Here is a 15,822-nt window from a genome sequence, read left to right on the forward strand (position 1 = left end):
GGTGCATTAGAAACATGATGGAATCTTGAAAAGATACCACAACTCCCCCCACCCTCCCAAGAGAGCACAAAAATCACCCCTCACCCCATCGTGATTTTTATTAATGGATGAGGGGATAGAAGGGTGGGTTGGCAAGTTTGCAGACAACACAAAGGTTGGTGGTGTTGTGGATAGGGTTGAGGAATGTCAAAGATTGCAGAGGGACATTGATAGGATGCAGAGCTGGGCTGAGAAGTGGCAGATGGAGTTCAATCTGGAGAAGTGTGAGGTGGTATACTCTGGAAGGACAAACTCCAAGGCAGAGTACAATTAATGGCAGGATCCTTGGTCATAAGTAAGAGCAGAGGGCTCATGTCCACAGATCCCTGAACGTTGCCTTATAGGTAGACAGGGTAGTTAAGAAAGCTTATGGACTGTGGCTTTCATAAGTCTAGGAACTGAGTTTAAGAGCCACGAGGTAATGTTGCAGCTCTACAAAACTCTGGTTAGACCACACTTGGAGTACTGTGTCCAGTTCTGGTCACCTCCTGATAGGAAAGAAGTAGAAGTGTTGGAAAGGGTGCAGAAGAGATTTGCCAGGATGCTACCTGGTTTAGAGAGTGTGCATTAGGAGCAGAAATTAAGGGACCTAGGGCTTTACTCTTAGGAGAGAAGGAGAATGAAAGGAGACATAATAGTATACGAGATATTAAGAGGAATAGATAGAGTGGACAGCCAGTGCTTCCTTCCCAGGGCACCACTGCTCAGCTGAAGAGGGCATGGCTTTAAAGCGGAGGGTTATGTGGAAGGCAGAATCTAAAGGTTGGCACAACACTGTGGGCTGATGGGCCCGTACTGCGCTGTTACCCACTTATTTGCACTCTGTAATCCTCTGGCTTGAGATTCTTCTACCAAGAGAGGCCCTGCAGAGACCACCCATCCCACCTCAGGATCTGAGGTGTAAATAAGATCCCCCTCACCCCTTCTAAATCCAGAGTTTGCAAGCCCAGCAATACTCCAAAGTGCTGGAGAAACTCAGCAGGTCGCAAAGCGTCCATAAGAAGCAAAGGGATATAGCCAGTGTTTCAGACCCTTGGTCAAGGTATTTGATGTATATGTGTGATTACAATGTGCTGTGTATTGTGTGTATCTGGAGAAATGCTGTTTCATCTGCTTGTATCAAATCCATGCTGCTGAAGACCCAACTGCGCTGTGTGGGTCACGTCTCCAGAATGGAGAACCATCGCCTTCCTAAGATCGTGTTCTATGGTGAGCTCTCCACTGGCCACCGAGGCAGAGGTACACCAAAGAAGAGGTACAAGGACTGCTTAAAGAAATCTATTGGTGCCTGCCACATTGACCACCGCCAGTGGGCTGATATCGCCTCCAACCGTGCATCTTGGTGGCTCACAGTTCGGAGGGCAGCAATCTCCTTTGAAGAAGACCGCAGAGCCCACCTCACTGACAAAAGACAAAGGAGGAAAAACCCAACACCCAACCCCAAACAACCAATTTTCCCTTGCAACCGCTGCAACCGTGCCTGCCTGTCCCACATCAGACTTGTCAGTCACCAACGAGCCTGCAGCAGACATGGACATACCCCTCCATAAATCTTTGTCCGCGAAGCCAAGCCAAAGAGATGTACGGTCAGGTGATAATGAACTGGAACAACCTGCCTGCTGCAGGAATCCGTTCAGTTAGCATTCCCTGAACCTCTCTCAGTACAATCACGACACAGTTAGTGCAACACTATTACAGTTGTCAGTGAACCAGGTTCGAATCCCGTGCTGTCTGTAAGGACTTTGTATGTCTGCGTGGGTTTTTCCTGGGTGCTCCAGTTTCCTCCCGTCCTCCAAATCTTGCGGTGTTGTAGGTTAATTTGGGTGTAACAGTGCAAGAGTTTAAATGGTCGGAATCAGCTTCTACCGTGCTGTAAATAAAATCAAAATTTAAAAATTTAATTCCCATCCTTCCTGAGCTCGAGCAGGTGAGAAATTGCTGAAGGAACTCAGCAGCCTCCATGGGTAGAAATGGTCAGTCAATATTTCGAGGCAGGGACCCTTTGTCGAGAGACTTTGTTGAGCCTTGACACATACCTCTCTCTTCCCTATCCCTCTTATCTCCTTTCCAGCCCTCTCCCCTCCTCCTCCTCTAAGAGAACTACTTACCCCAACATCACCTCAGCTCCTTTTTTTGCCCTCCCACTGTAACCTCTTAGCTGTTCCTCCCCTGACCCTTCCTCCTCTCTTCTCCCTGACCCTCCCTCCCTCCCTCTTCCTCTGTCTCCTTTCCTCCAGCTCCCTACCCCTCCCCACTTTCTCTTCTCCCCTCCCACCAGGATCCACTGGATTCCTCTTCCCTGTTAGCCTGTACTCCTCCCCCTGCCTTCTATTTCTCCCCCCACATTTTTATTCAGGTGCCTGCCTTGTTTTGCTTATATTTTGACGAAGGGCTCAGGCCAAAAATGTTGTCATTCTTTAATTCTTATGGATGCTGTTTGACCTTCTAAGTCTGTCTGTCACGTTTCTGCAATTTCTGTTGCTTTTCCCTACATAATCTCCCTTTGGGTGTGTTCAATTCCCTTCGGATTGGACAGAGCCTTCCATTCCTTCACCCATTCCTTGTTGTACTTGCTCATGACCCTTTGCCGCACCCTGCACCAGGACCCTCTAACCTCTCTGCTTCTCAGACTCCCACCATCTCTCATCTCTGCAGCGCCCTTCCTTTCATCTCAGTCCTGAAGCGGTGCTATCACTGGTGCCCTCTGCCTTCATGGCTGTCACCTGACCCTCTGGATTCACAGAAAACATAGAAATCTACTGCATACTGCAGGCCCTTAAGCCCCCAATGCTGCAGTGTCTTTGTGGCCTCTTCATAACCTACTCCCTAACCAATCTCTGTGTGGTCAATAAATTTAGCAATGGCACCTTCATCTGAGTCAATTTGTGTCAATTGTATATGTTTGAGAGCCTGGCTTTGGTCCCCAGTCACACCATTTGTTGCAACAGAGGGGAAATTCAACTGTTCTATTGTCACCTTGCACCAAGATTCAATTAACATATTTGTTTTGTGTGCTTTCTGGGTAAGTGGGCCTTTCAACTCTTGTAGTTTTTTTTAAATTTTAACGATACAACACAGTAGAAGACCCTTCCAATCCGTGGAACCTGTGAAGCCCAATGAACCAAGAAACCCCGTATGCTTTGGAGGGTGGGGGCAAACTGTGGTTATAGATGATGCCATCTACAAGTTTGCCAATGACACTACGGTTGTTGGCAGAGCACAAATGGCAATGAGGAAGCATACAGGAGGGAGATAGATCAGCTCATTGAATGGTGTAATGGCAATCTTGCACTCAACATCAGCAAAACCAAGCAGATGATTGTAGACTTCAGGAGGAAGTCAGGGGAACACGAACCTGTCATCATCAAGGGCTCAGTAGTGGAGAGGGTCAAGAACTTCAAATTACTGGGTGTCAACATCTCCGAGGATCTGTCCTGGAGCCTTCACGTTGAAGGCTCGCCAGTGGCTATACTTTGTGAGGTGTTTGAGGAGGTTCGTTATGTCACCGAAGACTCTTGAAAACTTCTACAGGTGAACGATGGAGAGGATTCTGGCTGGTTTGGAGATGCCAACTTTCAGGACAAGAATAAACTCCAGAGGGTTGTTAACTTGGCTTGCGACATCACAGGCACCAGACCACTCCATCGAGAACATCTACACGAGGTGGTGTCTTTAAAAAAAAGGCCCCTATCCTCACGTCCCCCACCCAGGCCATGCCCTCTTCACTTTGCTACCATCGAGGAAAATGTACAGGAGCCTGAAGATGAGCACAAGGACGGCTTCTTCCCCGCTGCCATCAGAATAATCAATGACCAAACTTTTTGTACACTACTTTTTAATTTTTATATATATTATTGTTGTAAGATGGTCCATATGAACTTTTGCACTGTGATGCTGTCACAAAACACTTAATTTCATGAGGTCAAAGGGAGAATGTGCAAGCTCCTTGTGGCCTGTTCCAGATTTGAACCAGGGATGCAGGCCCTTTATCTGTTATGCCACCCCGTGTCACAGCACAACAGGAAAGGAACTGTCCTTGGGTCTGAAGGTTGGTATTTTCAATTCTGATGGGGGCGGGGGGGGAGGGGGAGGAGAGAGGTGACCAGGGGTGCGGAAGGTTTCCTCTGCAGTTTCATTCAGGCCATTCATTGGGGCCATGCAAAGTTCATCTTCATTCAGGGGTGGATGGGGAGAGTGTGGATGAGATTCTGGAGTTGGGGGCTTCGGGGCTGAGGTGTGTTTTCGTCACTGTCTTCGGGGGGGGGGGTGGGAAATGGGGGAAGACATGACGAAGGTGGTCATACAGCGAGCAGGCTAGGGTTCGAGGTGGTTCAAGAATTGATCTCAGAGGAGGAGTCACGCGATGGAGTAGTGGCCGGACGGTGAACTCCAGCCCTCTCCAGAAAAGTCGGGAAAAACAAGAGAAAACACAAAGGCACAGAAATAAAAGTTACAGAAAAGTGAGTATAAAGGTGGAAAGAAGATGGCGACAAAAAAAGAAAAGTCGAAAGCAACGGTAAGAAGAGAGGAAGAGAAGACAAAGGAGGAAAAAGGTGAAGGCCTTACCTGTCCGAAGAGGCCCGCTGCGGAGAGAGAAACCCGCTCCCTCAGGTCGGTAAATAATGGACTACAAAAATGGCTCGCTGAGCCGAGTAAAAGTGCGCAACTGCGCATGAAAAAAAACACACCGACGGGAGGGGGGACCAGCTGGGGAGTCGATCTCCACAGCCGGCAACGACAGCTGCAGAACACCTGCAGCAAGAAGAGACCACAGAAGACAATAGAAACAAGATAGAAGAGGAGGAAAGGGCACCAAAGAAACAACAGATGGTCAACCCAGAGGAAGAAGAAGAGGAAGAGTATGGTGAAATAGAAGAAGAAAAGATAGGCAAGGTAAAGGATATACTTGCTCTTATTAAAGGATACATGGAGTCATTTAAAGAATGGCAAACACAGGAATTTAAGGATTTAAGAAAAAGAATAAACAACACAGAGGAGAAAATAATTAAAATGGAGATGACCTTAACAGAAATGGGAAAAAAAATGGACAAGATGGAAGAGCGGGCAGTAGCAGCAGAAATGGAGGTAGAAGACTTAAAAAAGAAATTGGAGAAATCTAATAAAAAAACTAAAGAGACACAAGAACTACTAGCTCAAAAAATAGATATAATGGAAAACCATAACAGAAGAAATAACATAAAGATAGTGGGCCTTAAGGAAGATGGAGAAGGCAAGAATATGAGGGAGTTTATAAAAGAGTGGATCCCTAAGACCCTAGGATGTCCAGAACTACAGCATGAAATGGAAATAGAAAGGGCACATAGAGTATTGGCCTCTAAACCACAACCACAACAAAAACCAAGATCTATTGTAGTAAAATTCCTAAGATATACTACAAGAGAAAAGGTACTGGAGAAGACAATGGAAAAAGTAAGAGAGGGCAACAAACCACTGGAGTATAAAGGGCAAAAAATCTTCATTTATCCAGATATAAGTTTTGAACTCCTAAAGAAGAGAAAAGAGTTCAATACAGCAAAGGCGATTTTATGGAAGAAAGGGTATAAATTTATACTAAAGCATCCAGCGGTATTGAAAATATTTATTCCAGGACAACAAAACAGACTATTCTCGGATCCAGAAGAAGCACGAAAATTTGCAGAACAATTACAAAAATAGACTGAGGGAGGAAGACGGGTAATGAGAGTTAAAATGATCACGACTGATATGTATGTGGGTAAAGACAAAAATAGACTGAGGGATGAAGACGGGTAATGAGAGTAAAAATGATCACGATTGATATGTATGCAGGTAAAGAGGTATAAGAGTGAATAGAGACAATGAGCATACATGAATGTATCTGTACTTAGAGGAAAATATAGATAGTATAGACAAGAATTAATAAGGGAAGGTAATGGAATAGAGAGAATAAGGAGGGAATTAAAAGAGGGACCTTTGTGACATATGAAAAGTGAAATCTTTTCTGGGGGAGGCGGGGTGGGGGGAAATAGCGGTCACTGCAAAATCAGTTGACGCTTGCGAGTGGATTCGCAAATCCAAATGGAGAGGGGAGATGTGGTTGTCCGACAAGGGATAAAGGACAACTCAGGAGGTGAAGGGGAGATTGGGGATAAATAAGATAGAAATAGGAGAATAAGGAAAATGTTAGATGTTGTAGGAATGTTGTCTTATAAAGAGTTGAAAATAAGAAAACAGAAATGGAAGGAGAAGGAAAGAAAAGAATGGACTCAGTAGAATTTCTGGTGTAATTTTGTTGAATGACAACATTGTCTGACTGGCTTAATGCAACCTAGATTGTATACCTAAAATGGATGAGAGGGGGGGGTGGGGGGGTGGTTTGGGAGGAAAGGGGGGAGGGGGGAGAAAAAGTCACTGTATATGTGTGAAAAGAAATAGTGTATATCATGGCTAATGTGATTTATGGTGTGAAAAATAAAAAAATTTAAAAAAAAAAAGATGACGTTCAATGTAAGCAAATGTGAGGTTATCCATTTTGGGGGAAATAATAGGAAAGCTGAGTATTATTTAAATGGAGTCTTCAAGCATTAAAATGTGTTTAATGAAAAAAAAAAAGAATTGATCTCAGAGCAGGTATGGACAGACGGGCATGAGGGTGGGGATGGTTTGGGGGGAGGGAAAGGAGTGGGTGTGGATAGGCAGGTGTGGGTGGGGGAAAGGGATAGAAAAGTTTGGATGGGCATGGCAGGGGGTGTAGGAGGAGTGGGTGTGGACATATGGCATTGGCTGGGAATGGGTAGAGGGAGGGGGTTTTGGGGAGAGGGGTTTGAGAGGAGGTGTTCAGTGAGGGGTGTTTGGATGAGAAGGATTTGGGGAGATAAGTGCTTAGGGAGGGGTGTTTGGTTGAGAAGGGGGAGGTTCCTCGGCAGAAATAAGACTCACCAGCCTGTTGCACTGTGTTGGTGTCAAGCCCTCCACTCAGGCTCCTGCCCAGGGATCTGAGAGAGAGAGAGAGAGAGAGAGAGAGAGGTCACCCTTTATCAGCACAGAGGGCCAGAGCAGAGACTCTCCGACTCCTGGTATTAATCCCAAACTCCTGGAATGTACTGGGCTCCCAGAATTTAAAACAACTCTCAGAGTTAACCTGACTCCCAGTTTTAAGCCTGATTCCTGGAGTTAATTATCCCTGACTCCCTGCAGTGTGGATTGTGAAGGGTCATGTGACCTCTGTCTGGAACCTCATCAGAAGTTGCATCACCTGCCAATCAATGTTGGCCCCGCCCACCCATTAGTGTCATTCTATTTCCCTATCTTTGTGTTGACCTAATTCTTCTGCAAGTCCCCCATTGGTGTCTCAGGAGAGATGCCATAAGCCAAAGTGCCTCCTCCCCCCCCCCCCCCATAAGTTCCCTCAGTCTTGGGAAATCCTAAGGAAGGATGCCATGTGGTGCCCAGTCTTCTCCCAGTGTGGGTTCAAACTGTCAGCTCAGTCTACCAAGTGTGATGGAACACTGTAAAACATGCATTGTACTGGTTGGCCCGCCCCCGATATTGCAACTCCTCCCCCTCAGAATTTCTAATAAAGGGAGTACTGCTCAATTCCCCCCCCACCCCTCAGTACTGCCTTGGAATCGGGCCAACAGTTTATAGCAATTAAAGCCTATTAATCTCGACCTGGTCTAACGTCTAATTGATAGTGCTACAATTTAATCACTGTAATTTTCGTGCTAAGGACAAGGCTGTTTGAGCGAAGATGGCCACTGACCCTAAGGATCCAGAGGCCTCCGTAAATTTGACCAGTGGCTGTACTGCCTGAACACCTTCATGAAGTGACACGACATTTGGGAAGAGGTCGATAAGAGAGACCTGCTGTTTGCACAGGTCAGCCACTGCATTTTCCAGATGGTCAGGGACTGTGACACTTACTCAGCTGCTATGGGGCTCTTGCAAAAGAAGTTCCGGCCCTGAAGAACATGATCTATGCCAGATACCGCCAAGGCAGCCGCCCACGAACACCTGGTGAGTCCGTTGATGAATACATTCGGGCCTTGTGGGAACTGGGACGACCTTGTGGCTGCACCAACATTATGGCAGCTGTCTACCAGGAGGAGGTGATCAGGGATGCATGTGTGGCCGGCTTCAGGTCTGACCATATCAGACAAAGGCTCCTGAAGAAGGGCGATCAGACCATGCAGGATGTGGTCGATCTCACCAAGTTGTTAGAGACAGCCCAACAGAATGCAGAGACTTACTCCTCCGGCAACACGGCCACCACATGGGGAGCACGGGCGCTACCATCTTGGGACACGGGGTCCCAAACTGCAGCCGCTATCGCCGAGCACCCGAAGTGCTATTACTGCGGCCAGGTGAAGTGCCTGTGGAAGAAATGACCAGCCAAAAGTGTGACCTGCTCCAGCTGCGGAAGAAAAGGACACTACGCAAGGGTATGTCAGTCCAGACCTTCTCTTTGCAGCGCCACGTGTAGGCAGCAGCATCACCATCTTGGACTACGTCACAGCTCCATTTCTGGTCATGGAGAACAGCGCTGTGGGACCCTGGGGACAACGGCTCAGGTCGGTTTCACTTCCAGCAGTGATTGGATGCAAACCATGGGGGGGAACCCATCTACGGGGTGGACATCTTGGAGTCCACCAACGCACACGTACAGCAGCAGTGAGTCAGACAATGAGCTGACGCTGGCATCTATCGTTCTGGACCAGATCAGCCCACATCAATTATCAAGGTCCACCATGGACATCAGGGTAAATGTCCACATTACAAACTGTTTGTTTGACACAGGAAATACAGGCTTTATACACCCGGGCACTGTACAGCGCTGCTCCCTCAAAGTGACCCAGTCCAGTGTAAAATCTCATTGGTCTCCAAGTTCCACTCAACTGAAATCCGAGGGAGCAGCACCAAGTACAAGAATTTTAAATTGCTCGTGATGCCACAACTCTGTGTCAGACTGTAGCCAGATCATCAACCAGTTCACCCTCTTGGACGCCTTACCCCTCCCTCGCATAGTCAACATGATGAACGAGATTGGCCAGTACCAGGTCTTCTCCACTATCATCCTCGTTGGCCTATCACCAGCTCCCAATCTGCCTAGAGGATAGCCCATACAGCATTCGAGGCAGACAGCCGCCTCTACCATTTCCTCAGGGTCCCCTATTGGAGTCATTAATTAATGGGGTTTCAGTCTTCCAGTAGGGAGATTTCCCTACCTGGACAACGTGACCATCTGTGGCCATGACCAGCAGGATCATGATGTTGAACTGCAAAAATTCCTCCAGACACCTAAAGCCCTAAACTTCATGAATAACCAGAAGAAATATGTGTTTTGCATTTTACACCAACCTATACTAGGGTGTGTAGTGGAGAATAGAGGATATGTAGCCCCTGCTGGAGCTCCCACTCCCCCATTATCTCAAGGCCCCGAAAATGTGCCCAGGGTTCTTTTCATATTATGTGCCATGGGTCCCAAATTAAACAGACAAAGCCCGCCCTCTGGTAAAACCTCCCACATTTCCCATTGGCAGAAGCCCAAGCGGCCTTTACTCACATCAAAGGTGACATCGACAAGGTGGTAATGCATGCTGTAGGTGAATCCATCCTATTCCAGTGGAGAGCAATACATCCAACCGTCCTGCCTGCCACACTTAACCAGGCAGGCAGGCCGGTGGAATTTTTCTCCAATACCCTCCAGGGTTCAGAACTCCAGCCATTGAGATGGAGGCCCAGGCTATTGTGGAAGCTGTGCACCTCTGAGGAGGAGAAACTGAATTGTCCACCTAAAACTACGAGATCTTGTACTGGCCCAGGAAGTTCAACAAGCCTCCTAATGCCCTGCCCCAGGGTACTTGCACCAACCCAGAAGCAGATTGCCTCCAAGCCCTACACAGCAGACATTGCTCGATCACTTTGTGAGAGCCTGCAACCTCCCGTTCTCAGTTGAGGACATAGGGAGCTGACCTGCAGCTGCCCCAGTCTGTAAGGAGTGCAAGCCACATTTCTACCGGGTAGAGAAAGCTCAACTGATCAAGACCATCCACCTCTTCAAACATGGTCCATACTTGGCCCCCTTCCCTCCTCAAATAAAAATGTATATTTCTCAACATCGTTGACGAATACTCATGATTCCCATTCTCTATCCCAGATATGATCATGGCTAAAGTTATTAAGCCCCTGAGTATCCTCTTCAGGCTTTTCGGATACCCCAGTTACATCCACAATGACCAGAGGCCCTTATTCATGAGTGAGGAGTTGTGCCAATACCTGCTGGCCAAAGACATACCCATGAGCAGGACCACCAACTGAGGGAATGGCCAGATGGAAAGGGAGAATAACATCATTTGGAGGGCAGTCCTCCTGGTCCTCATCAAAAGGGCTGCCTGTCTCTCTGTGGCAAGAAGTCATACCAGAACCACTCCATGCCACCAGGTCCCTCCTCTGTAATGCAACAAATGCATGGAAATTATTCTCATTCCCTAGGAGGTCAGCATTGGGAACCACGCGACCAATCTGGCTGACGACCCCAGGGACTGTGCTCCTCTGGAGCCACACCAGAACCCATAAAGCTGACCCCTTAGTCGAGAAGGTTCACCTCCTCCACGTGAGCCCCCAGTATGCCTTCATGCAGTACAAAGATGGGCGGAGAGACTGTCTCTGTCCGGGATGTGGCACATGCAGGAGTCGCGGCACTCACTGGACCAACCATGGTCGACCAAGCAGCACCCTCCCTTCCCCCACGACTACCAGGGACACGGTCAGGTATCCGACCCCACCATTGGCACTCTTTGCACTGCCCCAATGCCAATCCCAACCCACAGTCCCAATCCAGCCCCAACTGATTCTGTTCAGACATCCTAATTGCAGTCCACACAGTGCAGTGTCCAGAAGCCAACAGCTACACCACAGCTGGCACTGTCATGGTCAATTTGACAGACCAAACCACCAGATAGGCTGAACCTGTAGACTCTGACACTTCTCTCCGCCGGACTTTGTTTCAAAAGAAGGGTGAATGTGGTGGAACACTGTAATACATGCATTGTGCTGGTTGGCCCACCCCTGATACTGTAACTCCTCCCTCTCTGGATCCCTAAAAAAGATGGTACTGCCCAATCCACTCTCTCAGTACTGCCTTGGAATCTGGCCAACAGCATGTAAGCTATGCCTGTGAGTAGTCCACCCAAGAATTCTACTCTCGTGCCCTGAGGCTCCCTTACCAGCTGTGGAGCCCTTCCTGCTAGCCCTATTCATGAGGAAGTATGCCCACACACAAATACACGACAGGAGACTCACACACAGGTGAGTATCACTTCAAATACTATGACTGCACGTGTATTCAGCTGAGATTCCTTGAACTCTGTTCACAGTGCCAATTGATGTGTGGGAAGGTAAAATTTCGGTGGGTTCAAAGAGCAACAGGTTTGGACACAGGCTGAACACATGAAGGATCTTTATTAAAACACACGTGGGGATCACCACAGGGATAACATACCCTAGTATTCTCAATCACAAAACAATCAGTCACATTGGACCAACAGTACTGATACCAGCAACTGTGTACAGACAGATTACAATGTGCTACCCGCCGTTCTTTGTCTAACGTGGGTATGGCTCCAATGTTATCTAACAGCACTGATACCTGTGTAGAGCACACCGTACCCACAACTTCTCCAGCATTGTCTACAGTTCATGACCTGGAGTGGAGCAGGGTTCATCTCAAGACCAAAGAGCAAAGAGCTACTCCACTTGCTACCCTGACATCCATTAAGCTGGAGGGTCCGACCCAGGTAATCACCAGGTGTTTAAAGGGGCCAATGGTCAGGTATGCACAAATGGGTAGGCAGAGTCCAACCTTTATTGGCAGGTGATGCGACTTCTGACTAGGTTCCAAATGGAGAGGTCATGTGACTCTCCACAATCCACATTCTCACCATGTTCCAGATAGAGAGGCCATGTGACCCTCCACAATCCACACTACACTCCTGGAGTGAACCTGACTCCCAGAGAGCACCCAACTCCTGGATGTAACCCCGACTCTCTGAATGAACCCTGATACCCAGGGTGAAATCTGACTCTCGGAGTTAACCCCAATCCCAGAGTTATTCTGTCTCCTGGAGTTAACCCCAAAGCCCAAAGTTAACCCGATACCAGAGTTAACCACAGTTAACCGCAGCACCTAGGGTAAAACCACATTCACAGTTAACTCCCAACTTCCCGTCCCAGTTAACCCAAACTAACAGTTCTCAGAATAAACCACAAACCATAATCACAGTTAACCCCTGACCCAGAGTTAATCCCCATCTCCCAACCCCATAGGTTCCTATCCCAAGAGTTCATCTCTGCTACCCTGACGTCCAATCTGTTAATCCTTATCTCCCTGTCCTAGACTTACACCCCATGCAACTCCCAGTACCAGAGTTAACCATTCAACTTCCACAGTTAACCCTGAATTGCCAGGTAACTCCCTACCTCCCAGTTCAGAGTTAACCCCCAACACCCAGTTCCACTCCTCAACTCTGTCCTAGTATTAGGACTCAGAATCCCAGAGTTAACCCACGACTTCCAGTCTGCAGAATTTGCCCTTCCAAATCCAAGTCCCCAGTATTGACCCTCCTATGGACGCCATGAGACCAGTTGAGTCCTCCAGCATTTCTGTGTGTTTTTGACCATTTGATACCTAGTCCCTGGAGATAACCCCCAAATCTCAGTCCCTAGTTAACCTCTCCACCCAGCACCCAGTGTTCACCTTTCAACTCCCAGTCCCGAGTAAACCCCCCAACTCCCAGTTCCCTAAGTTAACCCCCAATTCCCAGCCCCGTTACCCCCCAACTCCCAGTCCCCAGAGTAAACCCCCCCAACTCCCAGTCCTGAGTTAACTCCTAACTCCCAGTCCCCAGAGTTAGCCCAACTCCTAGTCCCCGGAGTTACCCCCCAACTCCCAGTCCCCAGTTATTCCCCCCTAACTCCCAGTCTACAGAGTAAACTCCCAACTCCCAGTCCTCAGTTAACCCCCAAACTCCCAGTCCCCACCCAGAGTTAACCCCCTCCCCCCAACTCCCAATATTAGCCTTTCAACTTTCAGTCTGATTTGATTTGTTGTGAAGGTTAAAATGTTGACTAATGAGGTAATTTATCACTCTGATAATAATTCTGCCTTCCTTTTCTTTTTGGTCAAAGTTTCTTTCTTGGCAGTGTGTTTAAATTTTGATTTTTATAATAAAATATCAATACAATATAATCTGCTTGATTAAAATGTGGGGAACCTGTGATATGATTTAAGTATAATGGATCTTTTTGACTTAGGATGTGAAATTTCAATGTTAATAAAAATATTGAAAAAAAACCTCTGAGTCTACAGTTAACTCCCAAACCTCAGTCCCCAGTGTTGAGCCTTCGACTGAAGTGAAACACAAAAGTCTGCAAACACTGTGATTGTACTAAAACATAGAGAAATGCTGGAGGAGCTCAGCTGGTCATGCCATGTCCAGAGGAGTTAAAGATATATTACTGATGTTTCGGCCCTGAGCCCTTGGCTTTCCAAGGAATAAGCAAAGAACAGGAACTAAAGACAAATCTGGCCAGGAGTCCAGGCCAACAAAATATGTTAACTGGATATGATAAGAGGAGAGGTGAGAATTGATTTTGGCTCTGTGAAAGGAGACAGAGGGAGAAGGGAGGAGAGAGAGCTGAGGAAAGGTGATGGGGGAAGAAGTGGAGGGGAAACCGGTTGATGTTAATAGCATCCATTTGAAGGGTGACCACTCGGAAGATGAGGTGTTATTCCTCCGATTTGCAGGTGGTCTCAGCCTGGCAGTGCATGAGACTCTGGACAGACATGTCAGCAGGGGAATGGGATGGGGAAATGAAATCGGTGGCAACTGGGAAATCCATGCTATTGCGGTGGACAGAGCCAGGTGCTCAACAAAGTTACCTCCCAGTCTGTGTCCAGTCTCTCTAATGTAGAAAGTAAAACGGAAGCACCAGGTGCAGTAGATGACCCCTGCAGATTCACATGAACTATTATTTCACTTGGAAGGACTGTTTGGTGGTGAGGGAGGGCGTGGGCGCAAATGGAGCATCTCCTGCAGTCACAGAGTAGGGTCCAAGGTGGGGAAGAGTGGACAAGGGAGTCAGAAAGGGAGCAGTCCCTGGTGGAAGGCAGAAAGGGGAATATGTGTCTAGTGGTGGAATCACATAGTAGGTGGGAGAAATGGTGGAGGAGGAGGATGTGTTGAATGAGGAGGCTGGTGGTATAGTAGGTGAGGACAAGGGGAAATCTGTCCTTGTTGCGTGTGGGGGTGAAGGGAACCAGGGCAGATGTGTGGGTATGGAGGATATGCAGGTGAGCATTGAGTTGATGGTGGTAAAGGGAAAGCCATGTTGTTTGAAGAGGGAGGATATTTCTGATGATCTGGCATGGAAGTCCTCGTCCTGGGGGCAGATGCGACAGAAACAGAGGAATTGAGAGAGTGGAATGAAATCCTTACAGGGAACAGGGTGGGAAGAGGTGTAGCTGTGGGAGTTGATGGGTTTGTAGAAGATGTTTGTCAAGAGTTTATCTCCTGAGATACAGAGAGATCAAGGAAAGGGAGAGTGTTGCTTGAGATGAACCAAGTGAATTTGAGGTTGGGGTGGAAGTTGGCAGCCAAGTGGATGAAGTTGACGAACTCATCATGGCACATGAGGCAGCACCAAAAGTAGTCATCGATCTATCAGAGGAAGAGTTGATGGGTCTTGCCTGTGTAGGCTTATAGCATGGATTGCTCTACATAGCCCACAAACAAGCAGGTGGAGCTGGGGCCCATGTGGGTACCCATGACTTCCCCTTTGGCCTGATCCACAATTAAACCTCCAAATTCCAGTCCCAGGTGATTACCCTTTAACACGCAGTTCGCAGTTAACCTCCCAAATCCCAGTCCCCAGAATTAATCCCCCCAATCCCAGTACCATGTTGTTCTTTTGACTCCCAGTCTCCAGTTAACCTCCCAAATCCCAGTCTTGTACTGATTCTTCAACCCCCAATGCTCAGAGATAACTCCCCAAATCCCAGTCCCCATTGACATCTAGACCCTGAAGTTAACCCCCTTCCAATTCCAGTCCCAAGAGTTAACCCCCAAATCCCAGTCCCCAGTGTTCACCATTCAACTCTTAGCCCCTGGAGTTAATCCCCAATCCGAGTTCCCAGTGTTGACCTTTGGGTACCCAGTGCCTGGATTTAACCCCAAATTCCAGTCCCCAGTATTGACCCTTGGACACCCAGTGCCTGGAGTTAACCCAAAATCCCAGTGTTGACCCTTGGACACCCAGTGTCTGGAGTTAACCCCAAACCCTACTGTTGACCTTTGGACACACAGTGGCTGGAGCTACCCCCCAAATTCCAGTCCTTAGTATAGACCTTTGGACACTCAGTTCCTTGCATTACTCCCCAAATCCCAGTCCCCAGTGTTGACCCTTTGACATCTAGACCCTGGAGTTAACCCCCTTCCAATTCCAGTCCCAAGAGTTAACCCCTAAACTCCAGTCCCAAGTCTAGACCCTTGGACACCCAGTTCCTGGCATTACTCCCCAAATCCCAGTCCCCAGTGTTGACCCTTAGACTCCCAATGCCCAGTGTTAACCCCAAAATCCCAGTCCCCAGCATTGACTCTTGGGTACCCAGTACCTGGAGTTAGCCCTCATTTAGCAGCATCAGGTACCTGGCTTTGAACATTAGAAGTAAAAAGAGAGTGCACTGTACTGTAAATGATCAGCAGACCAGACAGAGTTAGACAGAGAGAGAGAAGCAGAGTTAACAAC

At 47.8% G+C, this 15,822-nt stretch overlaps 1 protein-coding gene across 1 annotated transcript in view; it reads right to left on the reverse strand.

Moving 5' to 3' along the window:
• The window catches only part of LOC138764613 (E3 ubiquitin-protein ligase RNF212B-like), a 188,790-nt gene that overhangs the window by 19,839 nt on the left and 153,129 nt on the right, over window positions 1–15,822 (reverse strand). Inside the window, exon 13 of the mRNA XM_069940740.1 lies at window positions 6,958–7,013. Coding sequence (XP_069796841.1) covers window positions 6,958–7,013 — 56 coding nt within the window. The remainder of the gene's footprint in view (window positions 1–6,957; window positions 7,014–15,822) is intronic.

Source organism: Narcine bancroftii, chromosome 5 (genome assembly GCF_036971445.1).
Source record: "Narcine bancroftii isolate sNarBan1 chromosome 5, sNarBan1.hap1, whole genome shotgun sequence".
NCBI classification, from domain to species: Eukaryota; Metazoa; Chordata; class Chondrichthyes; order Torpediniformes; family Narcinidae; genus Narcine; species Narcine bancroftii.